At 41.0% G+C, this 23,485-nt stretch overlaps 1 protein-coding gene across 2 annotated transcripts in view; it reads right to left on the bottom strand.

The window, feature by feature from the left end:
* RASGRF2 (Ras protein specific guanine nucleotide releasing factor 2) overlaps window positions 1–23,485 on the bottom strand; it is a 134,666-nt gene that overhangs the window by 76,274 nt on the left and 34,907 nt on the right. For both annotated transcript variants that reach the window (XM_014960533.1, XM_014960534.1), the window contains exons 2-4: window positions 12,798–12,904; window positions 2,271–2,418; window positions 1,552–1,641 (exon numbers count right to left, since the gene is read on the bottom strand). In XM_014960533.1, the coding sequence (XP_014816019.1) occupies window positions 1,552–1,641; window positions 2,271–2,418; window positions 12,798–12,904 (345 nt within the window). The remainder of the gene's footprint in view (window positions 1–1,551; window positions 1,642–2,270; window positions 2,419–12,797; window positions 12,905–23,485) is intronic.

Raw genomic sequence — 23,485 nt, 5'->3', positions numbered from 1 at the left:
AAAAAAAAAAAAAAAAAAAAAAAAAGCCTGTCACCCTTATTGATCTATAATTGTTCCTGAATTATATTTTTTTTTAATTTCTGTTTGTTAATGAAATTCCCACAATCACTTGGTCATATCTGTTGCCAGGAAACAGACTGAAAAGATACGACATAGAATCAAGGTACCTTTTACTGCAAGTTCAGTGTTGTACCTTTGTATATACTATTCCTGTCAGCATAACTGTGCTACGTGCTGTGCAGGCTTCTCAACTCCTCTTACCTCCCCGGACACATTTGTCTTATACCCCTAAATGTATTGTGCAACGATTCCAGGTAACGTGCTTCAAGACAGACTTAATGTCGTTATTGACGTAATTCTAAAATAGTTGTTAAGCTCAGTTTCATTTCTGTTTTAAATAGATACAACTTGGCATATGTATTTGAAGCTAAGTATCAATACACTCCTTAATATCAGACTAGGCCAGCAATACTGTTAGCCAGAAAAGGCAGATTTTTGGCATTCTTAAAAAGTACCTCTATGTCATGGAAAAATCTACTTAAGCATAATATCCATCGAAGTTAAACATGGACTAAAGATTACAGAAAAGGTCTACATCTGCTCACGGAAAATCTCGGTATGTCTTTGCCCTGATCTTGATGTGAAGATCATTCATCTTGAAAAAGAAATCTCACTGGTAGCAGTTTACTCTGAATAAACAACTTTTAAAAAAGGACCTACTTGTCAAAACAATCAAGATGTAGAACGGTAGAACGCAGTGAATTATATACAGAATCAGAGCTCTCCTTCTGCTAAGAGACATTTCCAACTTCTATTACAATGTTTAATCTACACGAAAATGAAAAGTCACACGAGGGTACCAGCTCAGTGCTGACCCTGACTCAGATTGTGTCATCCAGAAAAAGTCAGAAGCTAAGTCCACATACCATAAAGGATATTATGCAATTTAAGAGACTGAATGCTGTGAGAATAAGGGTGACACATACAGGACCACAAATTCAAGCAAGAATGCCATTTATTAAATGAATTCCCTGTTATTAAAAAACACTGGCCCTAGCATCCTGGAACAATCACCATCAAACAGACTGGCTGGCAACCTAAATCAAGATTGCCCTTTGCATTTTCAATATTTGTATTCCAGTTGCAGCAAGAGAGTGTGTGTCATACTCTTGTATCTTTATAAGCATTTTATAAGAAAGCAGTATAAAGTCACTGTGTACATGATTCCCCCAGGAAAGGCCCATGACCCCATCACTTAATTTCAGTCTTTACAAGCAGTTGAATGCAATGTGCAAGCTTCTTTAAGAAACTGAATATATACCTTGCAAGTTCAAATGAATACTTAAGTAACAAATGCACCATGGGGGGTAAATGTGGCACTGAAACATAGGAAGCTGATATAATTTAAGATGTTTAAGTAGGGACAGGGCAAAAGGAATCTTATTATTTGACTGTACTTAACCAAATAAATAAAAGACAAATCCAGACTGAAATACAGTATATCCCCCCATCCCACCCTTCTCCTCTTAAGCACAGAAAGTCCATGTTTACCTTTTTAATTTTTTTAATATCTGGATCCTCATCTTCCTGGTTGCCTTGATAAGGTCGCATTCTTTCTTTTGTTTTATTGAGAGCTATAATCTGACAAAAACAACCATTCATTAAATGCTTTCCCAAGTCAGTGAAACTCCTAGCTACAGAACTAGCAGAAAAATATTGTCCCCTTCTTCAACCCTGTTAAAGCTGCACACAATGACAAACACTTATTTGGTCACAGGGACATGAGAACAGTTCTCTGAAAACCAACAAGGCTCTTGATCCAGATGGAGGAAGGACCAGAGAGCTGGCACTCCTCTCAAAACCAAGTGTGCCTTTCAGGCTTTATCAGCTCAGGACTACATCAAAATTTCTAACATTCAGTGAAATAGAGCAATTTGGAATAGTTCTGAATACTGTTACAACCAAAGACAATGTGTCAAGGATCAAACGCCTAGTGTGAAGACAGGTAGGAAATAATACAATCAATGGCACCCATATGGCATAGAAATGTGTCATCTTACAGTCTCTGACAAAGAGGTAATCCAGTCAGTTTAGCAGTCCCCAGTATTTCTAAGAAAAATATTTAGCCAAGAATTCACAGGGAGACTATTACATATTAACCTTACTGGGTCTCATTATTCTCACAAATATTACAGAAATATTGAGTATTATTGCCACACACAGAGCACAATGTTGTATTTCAGTTATTGCCTGGCGGCTCTGGCACATACCTCAGATTTAAGTCTCTCAATTTCTGTGTCTTGATCTTCAAGCTGATGTCGAAGCTGATTGGCTGCAATCTTTTCAGTCTCTACAATCTGGACGAGATGAATGTACTTCTGCATTAACACCTCCCTTTCAATCAAAATGTCTGAATAACTAAAAGGGAAAACATTTACATTTTAGTAAAAATTGCCAAACACGGTCTCCCATATCCCCTTACGAGATATTAACAGAATAAACATTGCACCAGCGACAAGAAACCTGCAAAACTGGTTGGCTTAACATATAATGAATAGCTTGATCATAAATCATCCAAACATAGTGTTCAACATCCTTTCTAGACACAGGTGCTAGCAGTACCCAGTTTCCCAGTATCCAGTTACCGACAGCAAGATAATTGCACTAATCTTTTTATGAGCTTCTCATTGAGCTAAGCCCTAGAATTCTATTAATTCAATTTATTTTATTTATTTTAAGGGCTGCTTTTTTCCTATATTTTGTGAGGACTTGGGGGGAGCACCTGGCACTTCATCAGAACTGTTACTGATTCTCTCCACCTGTCAGTTCTCCTTATGGAAGAATTCCCATCAGAACTGTTATTTTATTTTGGTAGCACCTATTTTATTGTTTAGGTCAGTTTTAGATTACTCAAATAAACACATTTATTCTACTTAGTAACAGGAACTATGGTGTTAGTCTTTCTTTTAGCTCTTGGGCAGCAAAGTGGCATTGATTTGTATTTTCCTCAAAAAGGTCAGTATCCCTAGTGCAATTAGATGTCACAACCACAGCCCATACTGGAAGTACCGTTCCCAGCTTCAGATAAATGAGAAATCAGTTTCTTCTTACACAAAATCTTCATGAGACTGTTCTTTCACGTGATTCAGTCCCTCTCACATAGATAATTTAAGTGTGCAGGAAACACAGAGTCCTACAATGTGCTTGTTTGCTGGCCCTGGTTCAGCAGACTCTGCAGACACAAACTGCCTCTTTACCTAGGTTTCAGGAAGCTTGTTCCTCTGAGAGTTAAGTAATTTTACAAGATAAAGACAAACCAGCACAAAATATGGCAGAACGAAGCCCTATATCTTTGACAAGGGATCTCTTATGTTTTTATGATCTATCATTGAAAATGCTGACTATCTTATCTTTTTCTGCTGTCAAGTTAGCACAGGATTTGACAGAAGGAATTTTTGGCTCCTACATATTTTCCTTTTAAATTTCTTTCTGCTTGTTACAGCACCCATAAAAAAAAATAAACATTTGCTATTAAATACTGTGAGGCTTTAAAAAATTTAATGATGTGCATCCTCTCCAGTTAATCTTTTTTTGTATATATTTACTCTCATTTCAATCAGTATTGGTGCAGCTGTATACTGGAGGGGGACAATAGTAAGTGCAGCTATTAAATTCAACACCTAACCTGGAAGGCAAGCTTAGATTTAAAATAATTAGAATGAGTTCCCACATCTGTCATAAAGCAAAGGTTTTTCCTCCTTGAATAGATTATAAAAAAAATAGGAAGTAAATTTAATTCTATTGCATTTATTTTTACATTTTAACTACCACAATAGCAAATAATAAACGAAGAAAAAAAAAGTAAAAAGCTCAGGACATGCCTTCCAAAAAGTAAAAGAATATGCATGAAAAAAATCTGTTGTGAAGCAATCCACATATCCTAACTGTGCAATGAACAGTAAGAAGGTATGAGATTTAGTTTTTTAAAATTGTTCAGTAATAATATTTTTCATTTTGCAATAATCCTGTTTTTTCAGAATCCATACTACTTTACCTCTTTGCACCTTAAAAGGCATTCGCGTATGATAAAAAGTGTCTGATTTAGAAACACAATTAGCACTAGTTGTTTTACAATGATGAGAGATGTAACGAAGATAAAAATACACGTAACGTATGTAAGAAAATGCATTCCTTAGTGCCTGTAGCACCCAGGATTTACATTTAATATACATTTAATTTACGTTGGTTTACATTTAATATAAAGAGTAGTGTTTTTTACCTAAAATCAGATCCAGATGGGTGGCAAGACCATTTCTTCTACTTTTCTTTTTCTTAAACGTTTGCTACCAAAAGTTTCCAATACAGAATTTTCTAGATTCGCCTTTGCTTTTATTCAAGACTGAGGAAAATAGTATGACACAGAATCACAAAGGGTGCAGATGCAGTCAGAGCTGATGTAAGACTCAAGTTACTATTATATATGATGTTTTTCTTCCACTATAATTTATTTTTATTTTCCTCCTTCAGGGGAAGAAACTTCATCTAGATTTTTCAGTTTCTTTAATAGCATTAAGCCAGACTACCATAGTCTTGCTGTACTAGGGAACAAGAACTTTGCTATGGAAGATTGAACAGTTTTTGTTCTTTTGAGATGCACTTAAGAGTATTTTGCCTAGTTAGTGCCTTTGGTTGTCTAAAATGTCAGTCTCAGCCTGGAAACCAAACAACACTTCCTTCACTCCCATAATTAGCAGTATGAAGAGGAGTTAATTGGAAAAGCCTGTGTACACCTACACTAACTTAGAATAGGCTATCCATTTTCCTTCTCAAAACTGCTACTTGTTCTGGGAAAGGAAAATCATAGGACTTTGGAATAAACTTTATGTACTTCCAACAGCCTTTTTCATCCATCTCTCTGTAGGTATAAATTAAAGATCATCATACCTAAAATGCTAAGCTGTATATCCAGCATAACACTAGGAGCCTTCCCAGAAGGCAGGGTTTCCACACTGACATGATTACCCATGTATACAAAATCCTTTGTTAAAGAAACTTTTACCAAAGTGTTCAATTGTCAAAGGAAGATGAAAAATTCATAAAAGAACTTGTAAGCAGCCAGCCTAGATCTAATTCTCTGGCTTGGATACCATTTAATACAAAGAAGTAACTGCTGCAAACCACAGGTTTCTATTAATTGGTGTTAATATTTTACTGAGAGAAGCAGCTCTATAAATTTATGATAATATGTAGGAAGGCTCAAAGACAGAGCATCCTGAAAGCTGAGGCTATTTCCTACTATCATCTGTAGAGACAGGACTCAAAAAAGGTATTTCAACAACCTTAAGCTCTGATCGACCATGACCTACCACATGGAGACAGGAAGAAATGAAGAAAGTCCTGAGAAAAATGATTCACCATTTAGGCCCTGAAAGATTTGACATACTTAAAACATGTAGGAAAACTGAAGAAGGTTTAACCAGTCCCTCATTACTAGTGTTTCCTTGTTGTGGTAGCAGACCAAGATATAGGCTCCAGAAGTGCTACCAGCAAATATAATTGATTTTCGTACTGAATTCAGACCAGAGTTATGGTTCACTGGATCACTCTGTGCTAACTATTCTAAAGTGGCTCCGGCAGCTGAAAGAACCAGGCATTGGACCTGGCCAGAACTATTTATGCTCATATAAAATCAACCCTTTAAAATACAAAATGCACAACCTAATAAACTCTTTATGAAAACCATGGACCTGGGGGTCTGGAAGGCAAAAGAAATTGCCTGCATCTGCCCATACTAACCACCTTCAGGCAACTATAGGACTCCTTAACAGAGGAGGAATAGCCTTCAAACAGGTTTTGAAGTCTAATAGCACTTTAACAACCACACTAGGGATTGAAAAAGTAAAAGTTTCAATGGAACTTCTGCAATCCAACCCTATGGGACTAATCAAGGTGACTTGGGAGACCACCTATACACAAGTACCATTAACCTTTCATGAACTCTTGTATGATACGGGATGTCAATGGACACCAATGGCTGCAAGGGTTACAGGGCTGAGGCTTATCAGAAGACACAAAATTAAGATGGGCCTTCAGACACACGTGAACAACCGTTTATAAAGGCTGCTGATGTCCAGTCAAACAGGTGGGAAATGGCATTTGGACTGGTGAACAACCACAGCAACTGGGATTGGAAGGTGGGTGCAACATCCACAGCCCAAATGATTTTTATTACAAGATCCTCTTAATTGAGATTGGGAAATGCAAACTGGAATAGAGTGTCCTTCAGAGGGTGGCCCCAACAACCCTAGGAGGTTTTGTGCACCCAAACCATGTCAGTTGGGGTCTGGCTTGCTCTAGGAGCATGGGTGAGGGCGGGGGAGGGAATGCTACCCTCTTGCGTGTGAATGAGACAATCCTGAAAACACATCTCATTAGCCAATGTGTTACTTGTTAGACTCACAACTCATACTAAAAACAGCTGTTCCAATTGTCCTGGCACTCCTTTATGGAGGAAATCTGACTATAGGAATTTATCTACAAACATACTGGAGCAGAAAGGCACCTTACCCCATGACGCAAAACTGAGACAGAATTTAACAGCAGCCACGAAGCCCAGACCAAATACAGTGGAAAGGACACTCCTTGCTGTGTGAGCTGAGGCTTCACAGAGCTGTTATGAACTTGTAGCTACTATCTCCAGAGAGTGTGATTAGTGGGATTTCAAATGTTCCCTTAGAAAACAACTACCACAGCAATTTTCGGCACAGACGTAATTACCAGTGTAACCATCATTGCTTTTGAAGTTTTGTGTCTAAGCTACCTGAAGTGCTGTTTGCCGAGACCTACAGGCCCCCTTGAGGGGCTTAAGGACCCCTTCGCAGAAGCACTGAGATGTCTGTTCCAGGAACACAGCCCTTTCAGAGGACAAAAGAGATTTCTCTGAAGTGCTGTGCAAAGAGCACACGGAGGTACGGTCATCTCTGGTAGGCAATGTTAGGGTGTGTGATAAAAGGCTGATCCTAACAGAGACAAGGGAGCACAGAGGAACAATGGCAGCTGCTGTAACCCAAATAACCTAATCAAGAGCAACAAGCCCCCTGACCTGGCTGCTGCCAAGGCTATCACAAGAACAGCCCATGAAATGCCCACCTCCATGAACAGGAAGGGCCACAATGCCAGGCAGGGAACCGCAATAACCCAGTCAGGGAAACAACCCCCTTGCCCCATCCCAGTTTCTCCCAGGGCTTCAACAGAAGAGCCACCAGCCTCATCAGTCAGTGAGTGAAACCCAAAGAGATGATCCAGTGGAAAGGTTCTTCAGATCACCTTTCAGGCTGAGAAGGGTTATCAACTTATTATGGGAAATAGTGAAGAGCATTTTGAGACTGCATAAGGCTTGTTATGGGATGTTTAAGGGAGGAATCATAGGCAAGAAAAAAGGATATTAGAGAAGGAACAAATTTGGGAAAACACAGAGATAAGGGAAGAAAAGGGGATAAAGGGTGATATGTAACCAGGTTGATCAGTACATGTGTCTGGCTATGCTCTGCACCCGATCAACACAGTCCATCCTGTCTTCTCATTAAACTCCATTTCTAGCTACTTTCCTGCGTGAGAGGACTCCATGTACACATCCATGGAGCTCTAAGTGCCAGCTTCTGGAGTTGGGACCCAGGTCCTTGTGTGTCTGCAGTGCCAGTTACGCACTAGAGAGGCGGGAGTGTGCAACCATCATCTGTGTGTGTGCATCAGTGTGTGGTCACCAGTCACTGTCAAGCCTGGCCAGCTAGTGAATAGGATTAGTCACTGGGAATCCAGGTGTTGAAGATGCTTATATCCAGTTGAAGATGCACTAAGTCTAGGTTGGATCACCAGAGACTTTGTGACTTGGCTCCTGGAGGGCACAGAAGATCCAACCCAGCTACCAGGAAGACCATGACGTTGGGTGATTGACTGGGAAACATGCGTGCATGTCTGTAACATCTGGAGACAGGGGCTCCAGATAGTTACCAGCTCGATTGAGCGTGCAAGGCCGTTACGGTCTCTGTGTGTGCTAATGTCTACAGGTGTGGGGGGGGCTGTCACCAATTAATGGGGGATCCACAGTGCATATGGATGTGGATGCATGAGGTAACTGGAAATACATGGGGTCCAGGGCCAGTTCCTGGGGTAGACCAACTGTCTTGGACCAGTTACTGGGGGATCCACGGTATGTGGGGAAACGGGGCGGGGGGATGCATGAGTATCTGTGAGGGATGGAGACTGAGTTCCAGCAACTGGAGAGGGTCTGGGGGCACTTTTAATTCCAGGTGCCAGTAACTGGGGAGACAGAGGACCCAGGACTAGCTCCTGGAAACCTGCATGGCTAGGCTACTTATTTGGGGGATCCATACTGTGTATACTTATTGTATGCATTTTCCACTAACATACTTTCATCCTGATCATTCAGAGAGGGGAACAGGATGAAGCTGCTGGTGTTGCCCGTGTCCACATGAGTGCTGAATGATTCTGTCTCTGCTGATCTGCGTTGCCAGCTCTGTTTGTATGTACACATGTGTGTTCATTTGCATGGGAATTACACGCCCAGGCTCACTTCTGGTTCAGCCTGGGTACAGGGAGCAGGGGCAGACTCATCTCTTATCTGGCAACCCCTATCACTTTGGTCTCTGGATCTAGCTAGACATTATTTGGAAGGTAGATATGAGGTTGTTTTGCCCACATTTTGTGCATTACTCAAATTCTCTCTGCCGCATTCCCAGCCCACTGGAAAATTGTGGTTATTACAGCACCAAGCCTCAGCTAATACAGTTTCTCCAACAGCAAGGCATAAGTAGCAAGGCATTTGCTCCAGGCTTCCAGGCAGCTCTGAGATACCACACTGAGCTTACAACTGCCTGCAAAATACTATGTGAAATACACCCTGCATTAGCAAGCAGAGTGTGACAACAAACCTGAGAGCAAGCCTTTTCTTTTTTTTTTTTTTTTTTTTTTTAAAAAAAATAGCTGGTTGGAGGGCAGTAGTTCCTCATATGCTTTAAACAGTGACCCAGCTGAAAAGTCCCACTTTCGCCCCCACACACAGCACTCGGTGCTCTCCCTCATCCCACCCCTGCACCTCCCTCTCCCTTGTGCCACGAACACAGGCGTGTTGCGTGGATGTGCAGTGAACGGCCCCAGAGGAATCAGATGGATTAAAACTGAGCTGGCAAAAAATAAACAAAGCATAATTCCTTTTAGTGCAAATCAGTTTCCCGATTAAGTTCATACTTGTGCCTGCGTGAGGGAAGAGCTGGTGAAAGGTGTGGGAATGAATGGCTGACTTATGAGAGTGACAGCTGCTCCCTTCAGCAGCAACGTGGGCTTGTGCAGGACTAAAGCACACATGAAACTACAGCCTAAAGCACTCAGTTTAAGACTTTCCAATAAGCTAACGGAGAAAAGGACGAGAAATTTGATGAGTACTGCATCCATATATATATTAAAAAAAAAAGAGCATAAAAGTTTTTGAGTTAAATGTGAAAAAAATAAAAAACAAAAAAACTTAAAACTGTAGAAGAATGTGTAAGAGAGGGTGGAAAGTCCACTGTAGTTTATTGAGGGTGAAACAGATTTTTTGGTAAGAGACCAAGTTCTGGAACAAAGCCCAAAACAGGATCCACATGCAGTCACTGATGGAGGAACTAGGATCCGCCAGGAATAAATCCTCCAGCCCAGAAATGTAACTTGGAAGAATCAAACCATGCTCTGCCACCATGGATATTAGTGAGAACTCAAAACACCGGGAATGCAAATGAAGTGGGAAGAGATGAAAAGCAGGTATGCATGTGGAGCTTGTGATGGAGCCCCTTTAAAATACGCTGAATTTCACCTCTCGTTGCAACCTCACAAGCCAAACCATCTCTCCCAAACGAGGAGAGGGCACTTGGGAGTGGAACATAAGCTATGCAGGATCTAGCCACAGCACGCAACAACCCATCAGCTACTGAAGAGTGTGCACGGTACCCCTCAAATGATAAGCAGTAGCATCCCTCCCACAGTGAAATCTTCCAAGAAACAATGGACAATGCCACAGCAGAAAATCCTTTACTTATGAATTTGCATCCGAATGAAATACCTACTGATCCAGAGTGGGACATAGGGTGCAGTGAGATCCTGAATGTTATTTTTTCAACAGTCTGTTTATAACTTGCAAAATAAATAAAACATGAAAGAGATTTTGATGGCTGCAAACACGTATTTGGCAAAAAGTCATAAAAAACAACCCAAAATTAGATTTTGTATACGTCAATCTAAGAAAAGAAGAAAAAAAACAAAAAGGAAAGAAAGAAAAAACCCTCAAATACTTTGTCTCAGCTAAAACATGGATTGACATAGCTACTCATGAGGATAAGACCCTCCAGAAAGCAATTAAATATTTTCATTTCACCAATGACAACATATTCACACAGAACAGGACGTTCCCAAGACTGATTTTAAGGGTAGGGGGAAAGGTCTCAATTCCTCCAAGGATTTTTACATAAAGCACCTGAGATACTAGAAAAAAGTATCTTCAAAGTGCTACACTAATTTTCATTTAGCAGTTAAAAAAAAAACTGAGAAAAGGGTCAGAAATGTCTTAGGCTAGCCTCGAATGAACAGTGGAAGTTGCCAAAGCCTGCCACGTTTGTCAAAAATACAGACAAAATCAAGAAAAGAAGTCTAAAATGTGATGCAGGCAAAATTTAATCCCTGAAGCAAATTTGTTCTATTTTGTTAATTAAGTTGGTAAGAAAAATTTTATGCAATAGACTAAAACTATTCTCACTTTTTTGTTATATACCTGTGGTAAAAGTCCCAATGGTTAAGTAACTAATTAGTTATGCAACTCCAAGTAATTTTGCTACACACAATGTAAAGCAAATAAAAGCAGCTTCTAGTGAAGCAGAAAAAGCATCAGACCCCAGTAGTGTACTACACTCCATTTTTAGCAAGCAAATTTCTGGAATTTTTCAGTCACTTTTGGTCACTTGCTGATACTTTGTTCAAGAAAAATACTAGATCAAGAAAAGCCATGTCCAAGGCCCTGGAAAATTTCCCCAAGAAATTTAGGGACCTACACAGAAAGGTTGATTAAGAAAATCCCCCAAATAATATGGGACCCTGAGAATATCCCTAACAGTGGTGTCCATAGTTCAGTATTACGAAGACTGTCATTTCAGACCGGCAGAAATAAAGGGGGAAAAGTCAAATAGTAACAGGGGCAGAGCTAAAAAGACTGATCTTGCTTACAACAGAGACCCAGTTGTCTTCTGAAGGCTGCAGTCATAACTTTCTGGTGGAGTCAAAATTCAACCAACCTGACCCTGAACATCAAGACTAATTTCTTATCATGTTTTTTTCAGTATTTTCAAGTGTGTGTTATTCAACACTGGCTTAATTTTATGTTAAGTTCTGCCTTGAAAACTTATGGACAAAACTACCTACCTAGAGAGAAATTTCAACTCAGTGTTACAAAGCTCTTCTTGCTTACATGCCTTTTACACCAGGCAATGGAAAAGAAGAAAATTATCCTGAGAACAGAGAACTGTAGGATCCTGCTTCCCCTGAATGCCCTTAGCACAAGGCAAAAAGTCCCGCTCCCTTCTTCATTTGCTTCTAGTCCTACTCCACAAAAGAAAATGACCCAGGTCCATAGACAAGGTAAAGATCTCCCTCCTCTCCTCCTCCCTGAGCAATACAGGACTTCCTGCTGGTGGACATGTTCTCCTGGGATGTGCTGAGAGTTCAAAGCCTCATAGCTTCTCAGGACCTGAAAAAATGTGTTAACCTGGAGGGCTCCCATGCAAAATGTGGTTCACCCAATAACACAACCCAGCAGGTACTTTCCAAGAAAGTACAAGACCCTGTTCAAGTTAGGTACCAACACCAGGTACCTAACAGTAGGTGCTGCATCTTTGGATGCAGGTCCAAAAACTGGATGCCCAAGCAACACAAAGCCTGCAGCTTCAGGGCCTCGTTTCACAAGTTCTAAATTAAAAACTACTATCTGGTGGTGTTCATTTTTAGTTATAAAGCAAAATCACTTCTGTTTACATGGCTCATGTCCTAAGCAACTCAGAAACTGCCTGGTTCCTTGTGCGTTACCATGGCACTGTAGATTAGCTGAGGTGAGTCTATGAGAGGAGGCTGGAGAAAGTGCATTTCAGCAAAGACATTTGCCTCTGCAAACCATTTCACACACCTTCAGCGAGATGATTTTCATTTAGATTATAGTGTAAACCTTGCCCATTCGCCATGCAGACCTTTTCTCAGGGAAAGATTACTGCACGGCTGGAAATCTTACCACACCCTTTTTCACAAGATTTTGCTGTTCTGGGCTTCAATTTTGAAGTTATAATTTTATTTGCTACACATTATCATCCTAACATTCTGATCTTTTCCTTCTGACATTTACTTGTACATACAAGCTTTTTAAGAAACACTCATTTATTCGTTTGGCATATCACTTATTTCTTCATTCATATAACGCACTTTGCCTCTGACAGAGGACTAATCCTAGTGGTTGTTTCCAGTAAAAGAATATTCTTCTTGAACTAATTTCAACTGGCACACACTCACTCATGAACAGTAAAATACAGTGATATAAGCATGAATGATAAAGGCATTTTTTCCTGTAACATACCCATGAATCACAAGCAATACCCATCTAATGTGCTGTAACATTTACTTCTGTTTAGAGAGTGAATTTAGGTTTTTCCAAGTATTATCAATTCATTTACAATGAAATGGAGCGGAGGATTAAAAATCAGGTTTCATACCTAGCTTGGTGAATAGCTTCTACCCATTCATCTCCATCAGCTTCATCCTCACAACGGAGCTCCAGTGGCTTCTGCCCTTCGTGGCCAAAAAGAACAGTAAAGTAATGCTGCAAATTAGAATGAGAAAAAAAAAATGTGTTCAGAAACTCTTTAAAATAAAATGTATATATATATAAATATGCCTTTTTAAACACAGTCAACCAGCATAGAAAGATGTGTTTTAAGCTATTAGTCATAAAACACAGATTGAGGTTGAAACTGTACCCTTAACATATTCCCCTGTGTATCAAGGTAATAGTTTTCATGATACTCACCGATAAGTTATTGTTCTTAAGCTCCTACATACAATACAACAGAATATAATTTCCTAAGAGCTCCTACAGTCGAATACAATAGTGTGTCTGTAGTGGGGTGCCTGTAGTTCTTCTTCCCTTGCATTTTTTCACCTAAATTTTTTCTTAGATGCCACCCCAGGGTCCGAATCTGGAACTGCCACTACTTACGAGAATTTGCACTGGCTCTGACTTATTTCCTCTCCTTTCCAAAAGAACAAGGAAAGCGTCTCTTCCCATTCATCACAATCCCAAAACATTTTTGCCCTTCTTTCAAGAAGCCTCACCCATAGTTGTCATTGCAACAACTTTTTGTTTTCACCAGAAAGTGCTATTCACACAAGAAGTGTCATATTCTTCAGTGGCATTTCTTACATGAAGGACGTGGCCCACAGTATGTTCCATAGAATTTCAGGAAAGTTTTTGCTGCTTTCAGAATGTAGTGATAATAGCAATATCCACCGGGGAGGGAAGAACCCCCAGTCATCTACCTTCAAACCTGTTTCGCAAGGTTGGTCATTTACAACCTTATGTCACATCGCTTGCACACCAACTTACAGCCAGGTAGCAAATGAAATTCTTCCAACTTTGATGAAAACAGGTGAGAAACTACTATACCTAAACGCACACCTGTATTTTCCACAGCTACCTGAAATGCACCCACCAGAAAGCCAGATGTTTCACAGGCAGAGGGACCAGTTACGGACCTGCCCATACATAAAACCATCTGGTCATGAGGCCCAATGTGATTATGGAGCTCCTACAGCTAAACGTCTCTGCACCAGCTCACACCGTCCTCTTCATTTCCTACAACTTCTCAACCCCCTTTCCACCTTCATCCCAGCTAACAGGGAACCGGGTATAACTTCGTGTGGCAGCAATTTCTTTCTGGGGTCTCACAGCAAATTCCAAACTGGCTCCAGTCAGCAAGCGAGGTCTACAATTTGTGTTCTCCCACACCATTAGCCTTTGTTTACAGCAGTAAGAAACCTGAAGTGGTGTCAACAAACATTCTGCCTTCCCTGTCAAACCCACAGCTCAGCTGAAAAAACCTCTCTGAGCCAAACACCATGCTGGAGATCAAGCAAATATAAACCATCCCAGAAACAAAAGCCATTTCCAAGGCAGGAGGAACACAAGCATAAACAGAAACAGACGGGATGAAATTTTTACCTAGGGAGAATTGGCTGCAGATATTGTCAACACTGATAATGAATGTCGTCCACAGAAAAAAAAGATATTATTTCAGCCATTTATGGGCTCCTCCTGGAACATCTGGCCGCCTGCTGTGTGCGTACAAGACACTAAGCGTGCCCAGAGCAGGTTCAGCACACCCCAGATGCACCAGACTCACTAGGCTGGTGCAGTACTATCTGTGCACCTGGGTTTGCATCCAGGTCTGTGCCTGGGGACCTCGCATTTACAAAGCCCAGCTGCCTCCCTGCGTCTGCATACGCTCCTGTGCCTGGCTTCTTTTCGAGTAACACGAGTAGGTATGATGGCATTCCATAAAGAGAAAACTATCCGTTTGTGCCTCGTGTTAATTTGCTAAGCGTTGTTACATGTCTGCAAAATGCCTGTCATGCAGAAGACCACAAGCGCCGCAGGATGAGCAACAGGCCAACAAAACAGAAAAAAAAGGCGAAATAAGAAGAGGCATTCACATTTAACAGGCTATATAAAGGAAGTCCAAGCTCAGATTCACAGATTCACGGATTTGACAGAGTTGGAAGGAACCTCTAGAGATGATCTAGTCCAACTCCCCTGCTAAAGCAGGGTTGCCCAGAGCACATCACTCAGGACTGCATCCAGGCAGCTCCTGAAAATCTCCAGAGAAGGGGAATCCACCACCTCCCTGGGCAGCCTGTTCCAGGGCTCTGTCACCCTCACCAGAAAGAAGTTCTTCCTCATATTTGAGTGGAACTTCCCATGTTCCAGCTTGAGCCTGTTGCCCCTTGTCCTATCGCTGGAAATCACTGAAAAGAGTCTGGCTCCATCATCCTTCAACCCACCCTTTAGGAACTTGTAAACATAGATGAGGTCTCCCCTCAGTCTTCTCTTCTCCAGGCTAAAGAGCCCCAGCTCTCTCAGCCTTTCCTCGTAAGGGAGGTGCTCCAATCCCTTAATCATCTTTGTTGCCCTATGCTGGACTCTCTCCAGTAGTTCCCTGTCTCTCTTGAACTGGGGAGCCCAGAACTGGATGCAGTATTCCTGTTGTGGCCTCACTGGTGCAGAGCAGAGGGGGAGAATGACCTCCCTCAACCTGCTGTCCACACTCTTCCCTGTGCAGCCCAGGATTCCATTGGCCCTCTTGGAAACAAGGGCACATTGCTGGCTCATGGAGATCCTGCCATCCACCAGGACCCCCAGATCCTTTTCCTCAGATGTGCTAAGTTTCACAAATGAAACAACTCCAGAGCACAGGTGAGGGTCAATAAAATGTGGAAAGGACAACCCTATACAACTGTGGGGTTTTGACAGCACATATCACTTAAATATGAATGCCACAAATAGAAAGAAACATTTAATCAGGTTATGGTGGGTTGACCCTGGCTGGACACTCAGCGCCCACCAAAGCTGCTCTGTCGCTCCCCTCCTCAGCTGGGCAGGGAGAGAGAAAACATAACAAAAGGGTCGTGGGTCCAGATAAGGACAGGGAGAGATAACTCACCCGTTAAAGTCATGGGCAAAACCAACTCAACTCAGGGAAATTAATTTAATTTATTACCAATCAAATCAGAGGAGGATAATGAGAAATAAAACCTAAATCTTAAAACACTTTCCCCCACCACTCCCTTCTTCCCAGGCTCAACCTCACTCCCTATTTCTCCACCTTCTCCTTGAGAGATGTGGGGGGATAGGCAATGGGGGTTGTGGTCAGTTCATCACACCTTGTCTCTACCTCTCCTTCCTCCTCAGGGGGAGGACTCCTCACACTCCTCTCCTGCTCCAGTGTGGGGTCCCTCCCACAGGAGACAGTTCTCCATGAACTTCTCCAACATGAGGGAAGTGCTGGAGAAGCGGGCTGCATTTCTTCACAAACTACTCCAGCGTGGGTCCTTTCCACGGGTGCAGTCCTTCAGGAACAGACTGCTCTTGTGTAGGTCCTCCACAGGGTCACAAGTACTGCCAGCAAACCTGCTCCAGTGTGGGCCTCTGTCTCCACTCTCCACAGGTCCTGCCAGAAGCCTGGCATCTCATGGGGTCACAGCCTCCTTTGGGCATCTGCCTGCTGAAGCATGGGGTCCTCCATGGGCTGCAGGTGGACATGTGCTCCACCATGGACCTCCATGGACTGTAGGGGGTGCAGAAGGACAGCCTGCCTCACCATGGTCTTCACCACGGGCTGCAGGTAGAACCTCTGCTCCAGTCCCTGGAGAACTTCTTCATCCTCTTCCTCCTTCTTCACTGTCCTTAGTCTCTGCAGGGCTGTTCCTCTCACATATTCTCACTGCCCTGTACTGGGGGCTGTTCCACAGCAGGTTTATTTTTCCCTTTTATAACTCTGTTATCCCAGAGACACTACCACCATCGCTGATGGGCTCAGCCATGGCCATCAGCAGGTCCTTCTTGGAGCAGGATGACATTGGCTCTGTTGGACATGGGGGAAGGCTTCTGGCAACTTCTCACAGAAGCCACTCCTGTAGCCCCTCTGCTCCCAAAACCTTACCATGCAAACTAAGTACACAGGTCCAAAGGACTCTCCATTGCAGTGATAGATTAAAACTTTTATAACAATACAGTGCAGTTGAAAACAACCTACAGGACAGTAAAAAGTGCAGCAAGATTACACACAAATGTGCTCTGTTTATAGACTGGGATAGTCTATTTTAAAAACTATATTTAAAGATAAATCACACTGTTCAGAGCTGCAATTTATGTAACAACTTATTTGTACTTCATAAAGCTGCTACATATAAAATTAGAATAAAGACACAAGTGTAGACAAGCGCTGGATTTAATCCCATTGTGCAGGGATTCAAGTTAAAGGGAGAGACAATATTACAGTCCTCCCTACTTTTCTTTTAAAGTGAGGTAACTCAGACCTCTTTTGAGCAAGACTTGCAGTGATCTCATGTCGCAGAATTTAGACTTTGAGGTGTGCGGTTACTATGGTGATAGGCATGATCTAAACACTTAGTTAGGCCAAGGAAATGCAGAAATTCAAAGAAACTTAGAGGGCTACTACAGTAGGACTGGACCCAATGGAAACAAGAGCTAAACTATAAAAGGCATTTGTTTTCTGAAGCTGCTTCAAAAATCATCCACATCCTCCACCCCCCTCAAACATGCACTCCAGCATCAGTATCAACATCTCGTAATTTACTCAGAAACAGTCAAATCTAGAGTAAGCAAAGTGCAAGCAAAAGATCATAACACGCCTCTAAAAAGAATCTCTACGTCATCCTTGAATTCTCTTTTTAAAATAAATGTTGCTTATTTGCAAAGCTAATTTACTACAAGAAAATAAGATGGTATCTGTGATGCATTATTAGATTTTCAAGTTGATAATGTATGCCAGTGGGTCTATATACATATATATATATTTATATATAGACATATATAATTTTTACGCTGCCATTCAATCTGCTAAACAGCTCAGCTTCCACATCAGTGCAGTTCAGTATAGGTAAAAACCACCTTTCTGCATACACACTATTAGTTTTTTGAAGTGACGACAGTAAATATTTAAGAACTATAGGACACATTTACATCAACTACCCTCATCATCATTCATCATGTCTGTTGGACTATAAGGTAAGCACTCATGTTTCAAGTTAAGCCCATTGGTTCAGTCGCACAATTGTTTTATTACTGTTTATTAAGAAAATCATCAGACTCATAGAAGATAAAATGAACATTCTGTATTTTGAGTTAAAACAAATTCAATAATTTCATTTTAAGTTGTCTTTTCAGTATCCAAGTATGCATTAAGCAAAACAGTAAGTCTTCATTTTAATAAAAATGTCTTTGGTTCTCCAAAGTAAAGCTTGGGGAAAAAAGGAGGGAAAGTTTCATATACCATGCATATGTATGAAGGCACTATCTTGACTGACAGACAAGGAAAAAACAATGGGATCAAGACGCATCAATAGTATTTTTGTGTATCACTTCTCTGACTTGTATCTAGTGCTAAACAGAGTTTCTTCCTACAGTGAAAAGGGAAGACTAGGGAATGAGGTGATGGGCGCCTCCGCTTCAGAGACTGGAGGAAGATTAAGTGAGAGAAGTCCTATACCATTGTACCAATGATCATTATGCTGGGGTCCCCAATGACAGCAGTTCACACCATAACTTTGTCCTTATTAAACTGCCCAGATAATGGGCAGCAAAAGCTCTGAAGCTGTCATTCTTTCCAAGGGGAAAAATAAACATCATTCTGGGAAAAAACAAAACAAAAACCAAACCAAAAAACCACCCAAAACAAACAAAAAAAACCCCAACCCAAATGATATATGCCCTGTAACAGAAACAATACTTTTAGGGCATACTGAGATGGAGCTTCCACCAACACAGACAACCCTAGACTAGATTTCCTGACAGCAAAATGCTGTTCTTGTGACCGATGGGAGCTTTTGCTGTTTATGAAGCCAGAGTCACACTGACACAGGCATCCCCATGACTCCAGCTCATGGGGATGGTCCCACAGCTCATGCTCTTCCCTTCTCCTCACATGGAAACTGCAGAGGACATCTCTTATCCTATCTCTGATAACTTATCACTACTTCTGTTTCATCAGTTACTCCTTTTCCTCCCCTGGTAGTTGTAGTAACCTGACATGTCTTTTCTATTTGTAAGTTAGTGGTGATGCCTGCAAAAATTCGGTTCCTGGAACACCGAAGGACCAAGGAGACTGAGCATTCATCTTCCCACGGTGGTGCTGCTACCTGTCACAGGCTGAGAAGCTGCTTGAAAATTCCTACTGCAAGAGCATCCTTCCAGCTCCCCCTAAAATTTGGTTAGCTTTGAATGTCCAGATGGAAAAAGTCATACTGGGGAAATCACGCCATGTAATTTTGTTACCCTATCCTTCCATCAGCATGGCATACAAATATTTAAATTATGTTTCTCCAAGGTGACTACCACATTTTGTTGTATTGTGGGCTTGTAAATTACTATAGTTTGGTAATTGCTACTTGACTGTGAGCTGCTTTTCCCTACACTTAACTGAACTAAACATAAAACCAAATTTAACTAAACATAAAACCAAATTTAACTAAACATAAAACCAAATTTAATTCTCTTCATAATATACTATCAAAATACCATTTTAAAATCTTAAATTTAAAGATGGCATGACCTCGTTATATGCTCTTTCCTGATCTTCCAGTGATTTATTGCACACCCTCGGTTTAATCAGTCAAGCCAGGACTTCAAAAGTAATTTGAAAAGGAAATTCCAGCTGTCAATATTCATAAGAACAGACACTATAAAAAACAACTGTGAAAAGTTAGTCTGTGTACCAAGACTGCTACCAAAAATTAAGAGCCTTGACAAAAGTCTGTCTTCAACGTGAGGTATGAGGAAGCTTAAATCATTTGCTGTATTTTTAAGACTAATATTCACTACCTGATCTTTATAAGGACATGTTAAAAAACCTCTGAGGCTAAAAATGGTTGGAGAGGTAATTAATTAAAATTTAAGCTGACAAGCTAAAATTCTTTTTCATTCCTGACTTCTACAGACATTTCCTTTTAGAAGGAAACCTGTATACAGTCTCTAGCACTAGTAAAATTATTCAGCAGAAGAGGACAATCACTGCAGCAACTGAAGACTCCTCAACAATCCTTGAAGGAAAAGCAGCAAATTCCAGACTAAATCAAAGCACCTTGTACTATCCAAGGACACATTAATGCATGAAGTTTTCAGATGTGTTTTTGCCCATTTACGTGTATTCTGTATTTCTTACATCCTGGGGAAGGGAAAGAAAAGAAGGGAATATGTTTAGAAGAAGGCAGCATCCCTAAAAGGGAACAAGTACAAAAGGATGAGTGTATGGAGATAAGGGAGGTGTTTGAAGGAAAAGACAACAATCCCTCCTCATCTCTGGATCAGCAGCATGTTAGTGGGAAGGAGAGTATTGTGCCTTGAGTCAAGGGAAGACAAACGCCAGGGCTGGGTTTTGCCATGTCTTGAGGCTTGCTATGCCACTAGCACTGGCAGGAAATTTGTAGCTCATTGTTGCTAAATTAGCATGAGAATGGAATAATGACAGGAGGTTGAAAACCATAACAGTTTTTTTTAAAGCTTCCAGGGAGATCTAGGAAGCCAATATACTTCATGTTTGTATCACAGCAATTAGTAGAAGCTATAATGAGAACAGGATTAGTGGACATCAGAATTAATATTATAATAAGAGTCAGTACAGCTTTTGTAAAAGGTTGTCATCTCCTTTAAGCCCAGTGGAGTTCTCTGAAGGGGTCAACAAGCATTTGGATTACAATTATATGGTTTTCAAAATGCTTTTGACAGATTTTTAGGGAAATGCTTAAACATCTAGGACCTACAAGAAAAATGTCCCCCCACAGATAAAAGAAAAAAAACCCCAAACAAACCTGATCAAAAGCTAGGAAACAGAGCTGGAATATTGGACCATCTGTTAGTTCTTACAATGGAAGAAGGTCACCAAAGGACTTCCTCAGGGAATTGTGTTGAGAGCTGGGACAGGCATTACAAAAGATGACAAAGTTTGTTAATTATTCAAGATAGTAATGATGAGAACCTATTATGAAGAACTGCAGACTCAACATGCCTGAGTTACTGGACAGTAAAATTTCAGATGAAATTAGTTGTACGCAAATGTAAAGTGACATTCCAAGCTTCTCATGTGAAAAGATGGGCTCTGTGCTTGGTACTACCACTCAGGAGTAAGATCCTGGAACAGGTTCCATGAAAACACCAGCCTAATCCTCAGCAGCTGCCAAAACCAAACCAAAGTGCTCGGTACGATTGGGAAAGAAACAGAACAAAGTAGACAAGTGTGTCATGCTACAAAACATCGTGAGTACTGTGAGTAGTTTTGGACCTCCCATCACAGAAAGGATAACATGAAATGGGAAAGGCTCAGAAGAAAATAAAAGTGGTATGAAAAAGCTTGCATAAATCCAAATCAGATATCCATATAAGTAAAAACTTAAGCTGAGACTCTTCAGTACAAAGAAAGAAACAACTTCGGGGGTACAACATGGATCTACAAAATCACAAGAGGTATGGAATGGATGGATAGGGATCCATTGCTCTATTTCTCTTCCAATTAAAAAACCACCATCTATTAAATGAAAGTCATAGAAACCAGCTTCAAAACAAACAGAAGAAAGTGGTTCTTCATGCAACTGGCAGTAAAGTGTTGTTGCTACCGTGGTAAATGCGTAAGTGTCAATGGGTTGTAGGGAGACTAGGGAGTTCACTGCACCGTGGGTTATGGAACACACAGAATTCACCTATTCAGAATTCAAACAGTCCTGAAGTTAAAATAACTGGAAGCTTAAAGTCATCTCAGAGGACAGTAAGTAAAACACGTACCTAAACTGCTGCCTTCCCCAGCATGTCCTCATGGCCACGATGTGAGACAGGATATTAGACTAGCTGGGCCTTTGGTCCATTCAAATAAAGCCTTTCTCATAGTCTTACAGGAGCTAATTAAAACTTCACTTGATGGTATGTGAGTCTTTTAAATCCTCCAAATTGCTTCGTGCTTTATTATAAACAAGATACACTGGCATTTTCATGGAGTGCTGGCTCTTATTAATTGTATGTTTTTTTCTTCCATATTTTGGTGTGGATTTTGATTCTTTAGAAAAACTAAAAAGGTAATCCGTAAAACTGGCAGAGACCCACTGCAGTATTTCACCTTAGGTGGTTCTTTGTGGTGGCACGCAGGGATTAAGGGGTTTTTTTATCATCTTAATGTTACTTCATCACCACTGGTAGATAGAAAACTAGTATTGAACTGGACTACAGAGAAAAAACTCTGAGAGGTAAAAGAGAATAGGGCTTTTATCTGCCAAGCCACTGGGTCAAGAACACATGAGAAAGCAATGTTTTTGGATCTCCATCTCCCACACTGAGGAGACTCAGAGATAGGCTGTGTTATATGTTCTGGGTTTGGTTTAACACTGGATAAGTATATACTATATACATACACACACACACACCTCTCCCCCGTATTGTATAGATGAGATAGCTTGATGTCTTCTCTCTTTAACCAGTATTGGATTAATCAAGTTACAACCTGCTGCATAAATTCTATTCTGGCATTGACAGTGAACCACCTTCCTGAGCCACTCTGCAAACATTGTCTGGGCCAAGAGCAACAGCATTCTGAGGCCATTATATTTCAATATAAAATCAGCGGTTTTGGAATTAGAGAGATTATACATAAATGTACCCTGTTTTATAAACTCTTATTATTGATAAAAAAATACCACACCCAGCTTGCATATAAAGCGAAAATCAAGGAATACACAAAGGTTACTGCAGACCTCAATTCTCCTGCAACTCTGTTGACTTGCATCAAAATCGTGCCAAATTACAATGGTTATAGCATTTGTTTTCATGGATGAGAGAATCAGGCTAATATGGCCCCATCTGCTGTATTTTCAATGCAGACCATTTATACTGCAGCAGTAGTTTATCAACAGGGAAAAATTCTGCCGCACAAAAAGGAAATTTCACAAAAGCAAAGCCTGCAGGAACTCATGCAACAGGGTAAAAACAGCTAAATTATTCACTAAGAATAAACTGAGCATGGGCACCATCATCTCAAAGTGCATATGACACTGTCCAGTGGGAACTTCCTGCCAGAAACCGCAAGCTGCTTGCCTAGAAGCTGCGCACGACCTCCCTGTGGGACATGTTCCCTCTTCTCGCAAGAGTCATTACTGCTGCAGTCTACAGGGCCTTGCATTGAACAGAAATAAGGTCTATAATGCAGGCATGGGAACTGGAATTCAGGACAGTCAGGTAAAGTGTCTCATTTTGTTGGCAACTCTGTATATGAGACAGGTCTCCTGAAGGCTTTTTGGCAACCAACCTGTGACTCGTCTGGCAGACCATCATTTAACTTTTTAGGGACCTGAAAGGCTGCATCCCAAAGCCAATATATTCACTAGTAAACATCCACAGTGTTCCCAGAACTGCTGCCTTCCTGCATATCCTCAGCCTTGCCTACCACGTGTAAGATCTTGGGGGACTGGCACCAATATTGCCTCTAGATGTAACTTCCTTAGGTGACTGATGCAATAGCTGTGCCCTGAAGATATTTCTATAGCCAAATTTCTATCAAGTTTCAAATACCTAATGGTTTAAGCACCCCTCTGCTCGCCAGCATATGCCCTCGATCCCATTCCTAGGATT

The sequence above is a fragment of the Calidris pugnax genome, unplaced genomic scaffold (assembly GCF_001431845.1).
Source record: "Calidris pugnax isolate Ruff unplaced genomic scaffold, ASM143184v1 scaffold326, whole genome shotgun sequence".
In the NCBI taxonomy this organism is placed as follows: Eukaryota; Metazoa; Chordata; class Aves; order Charadriiformes; family Scolopacidae; genus Calidris; species Calidris pugnax.
Note: the sequence above shows the minus strand (reverse complement) of the source record. Positions and strands in the feature narration are given on the sequence as shown.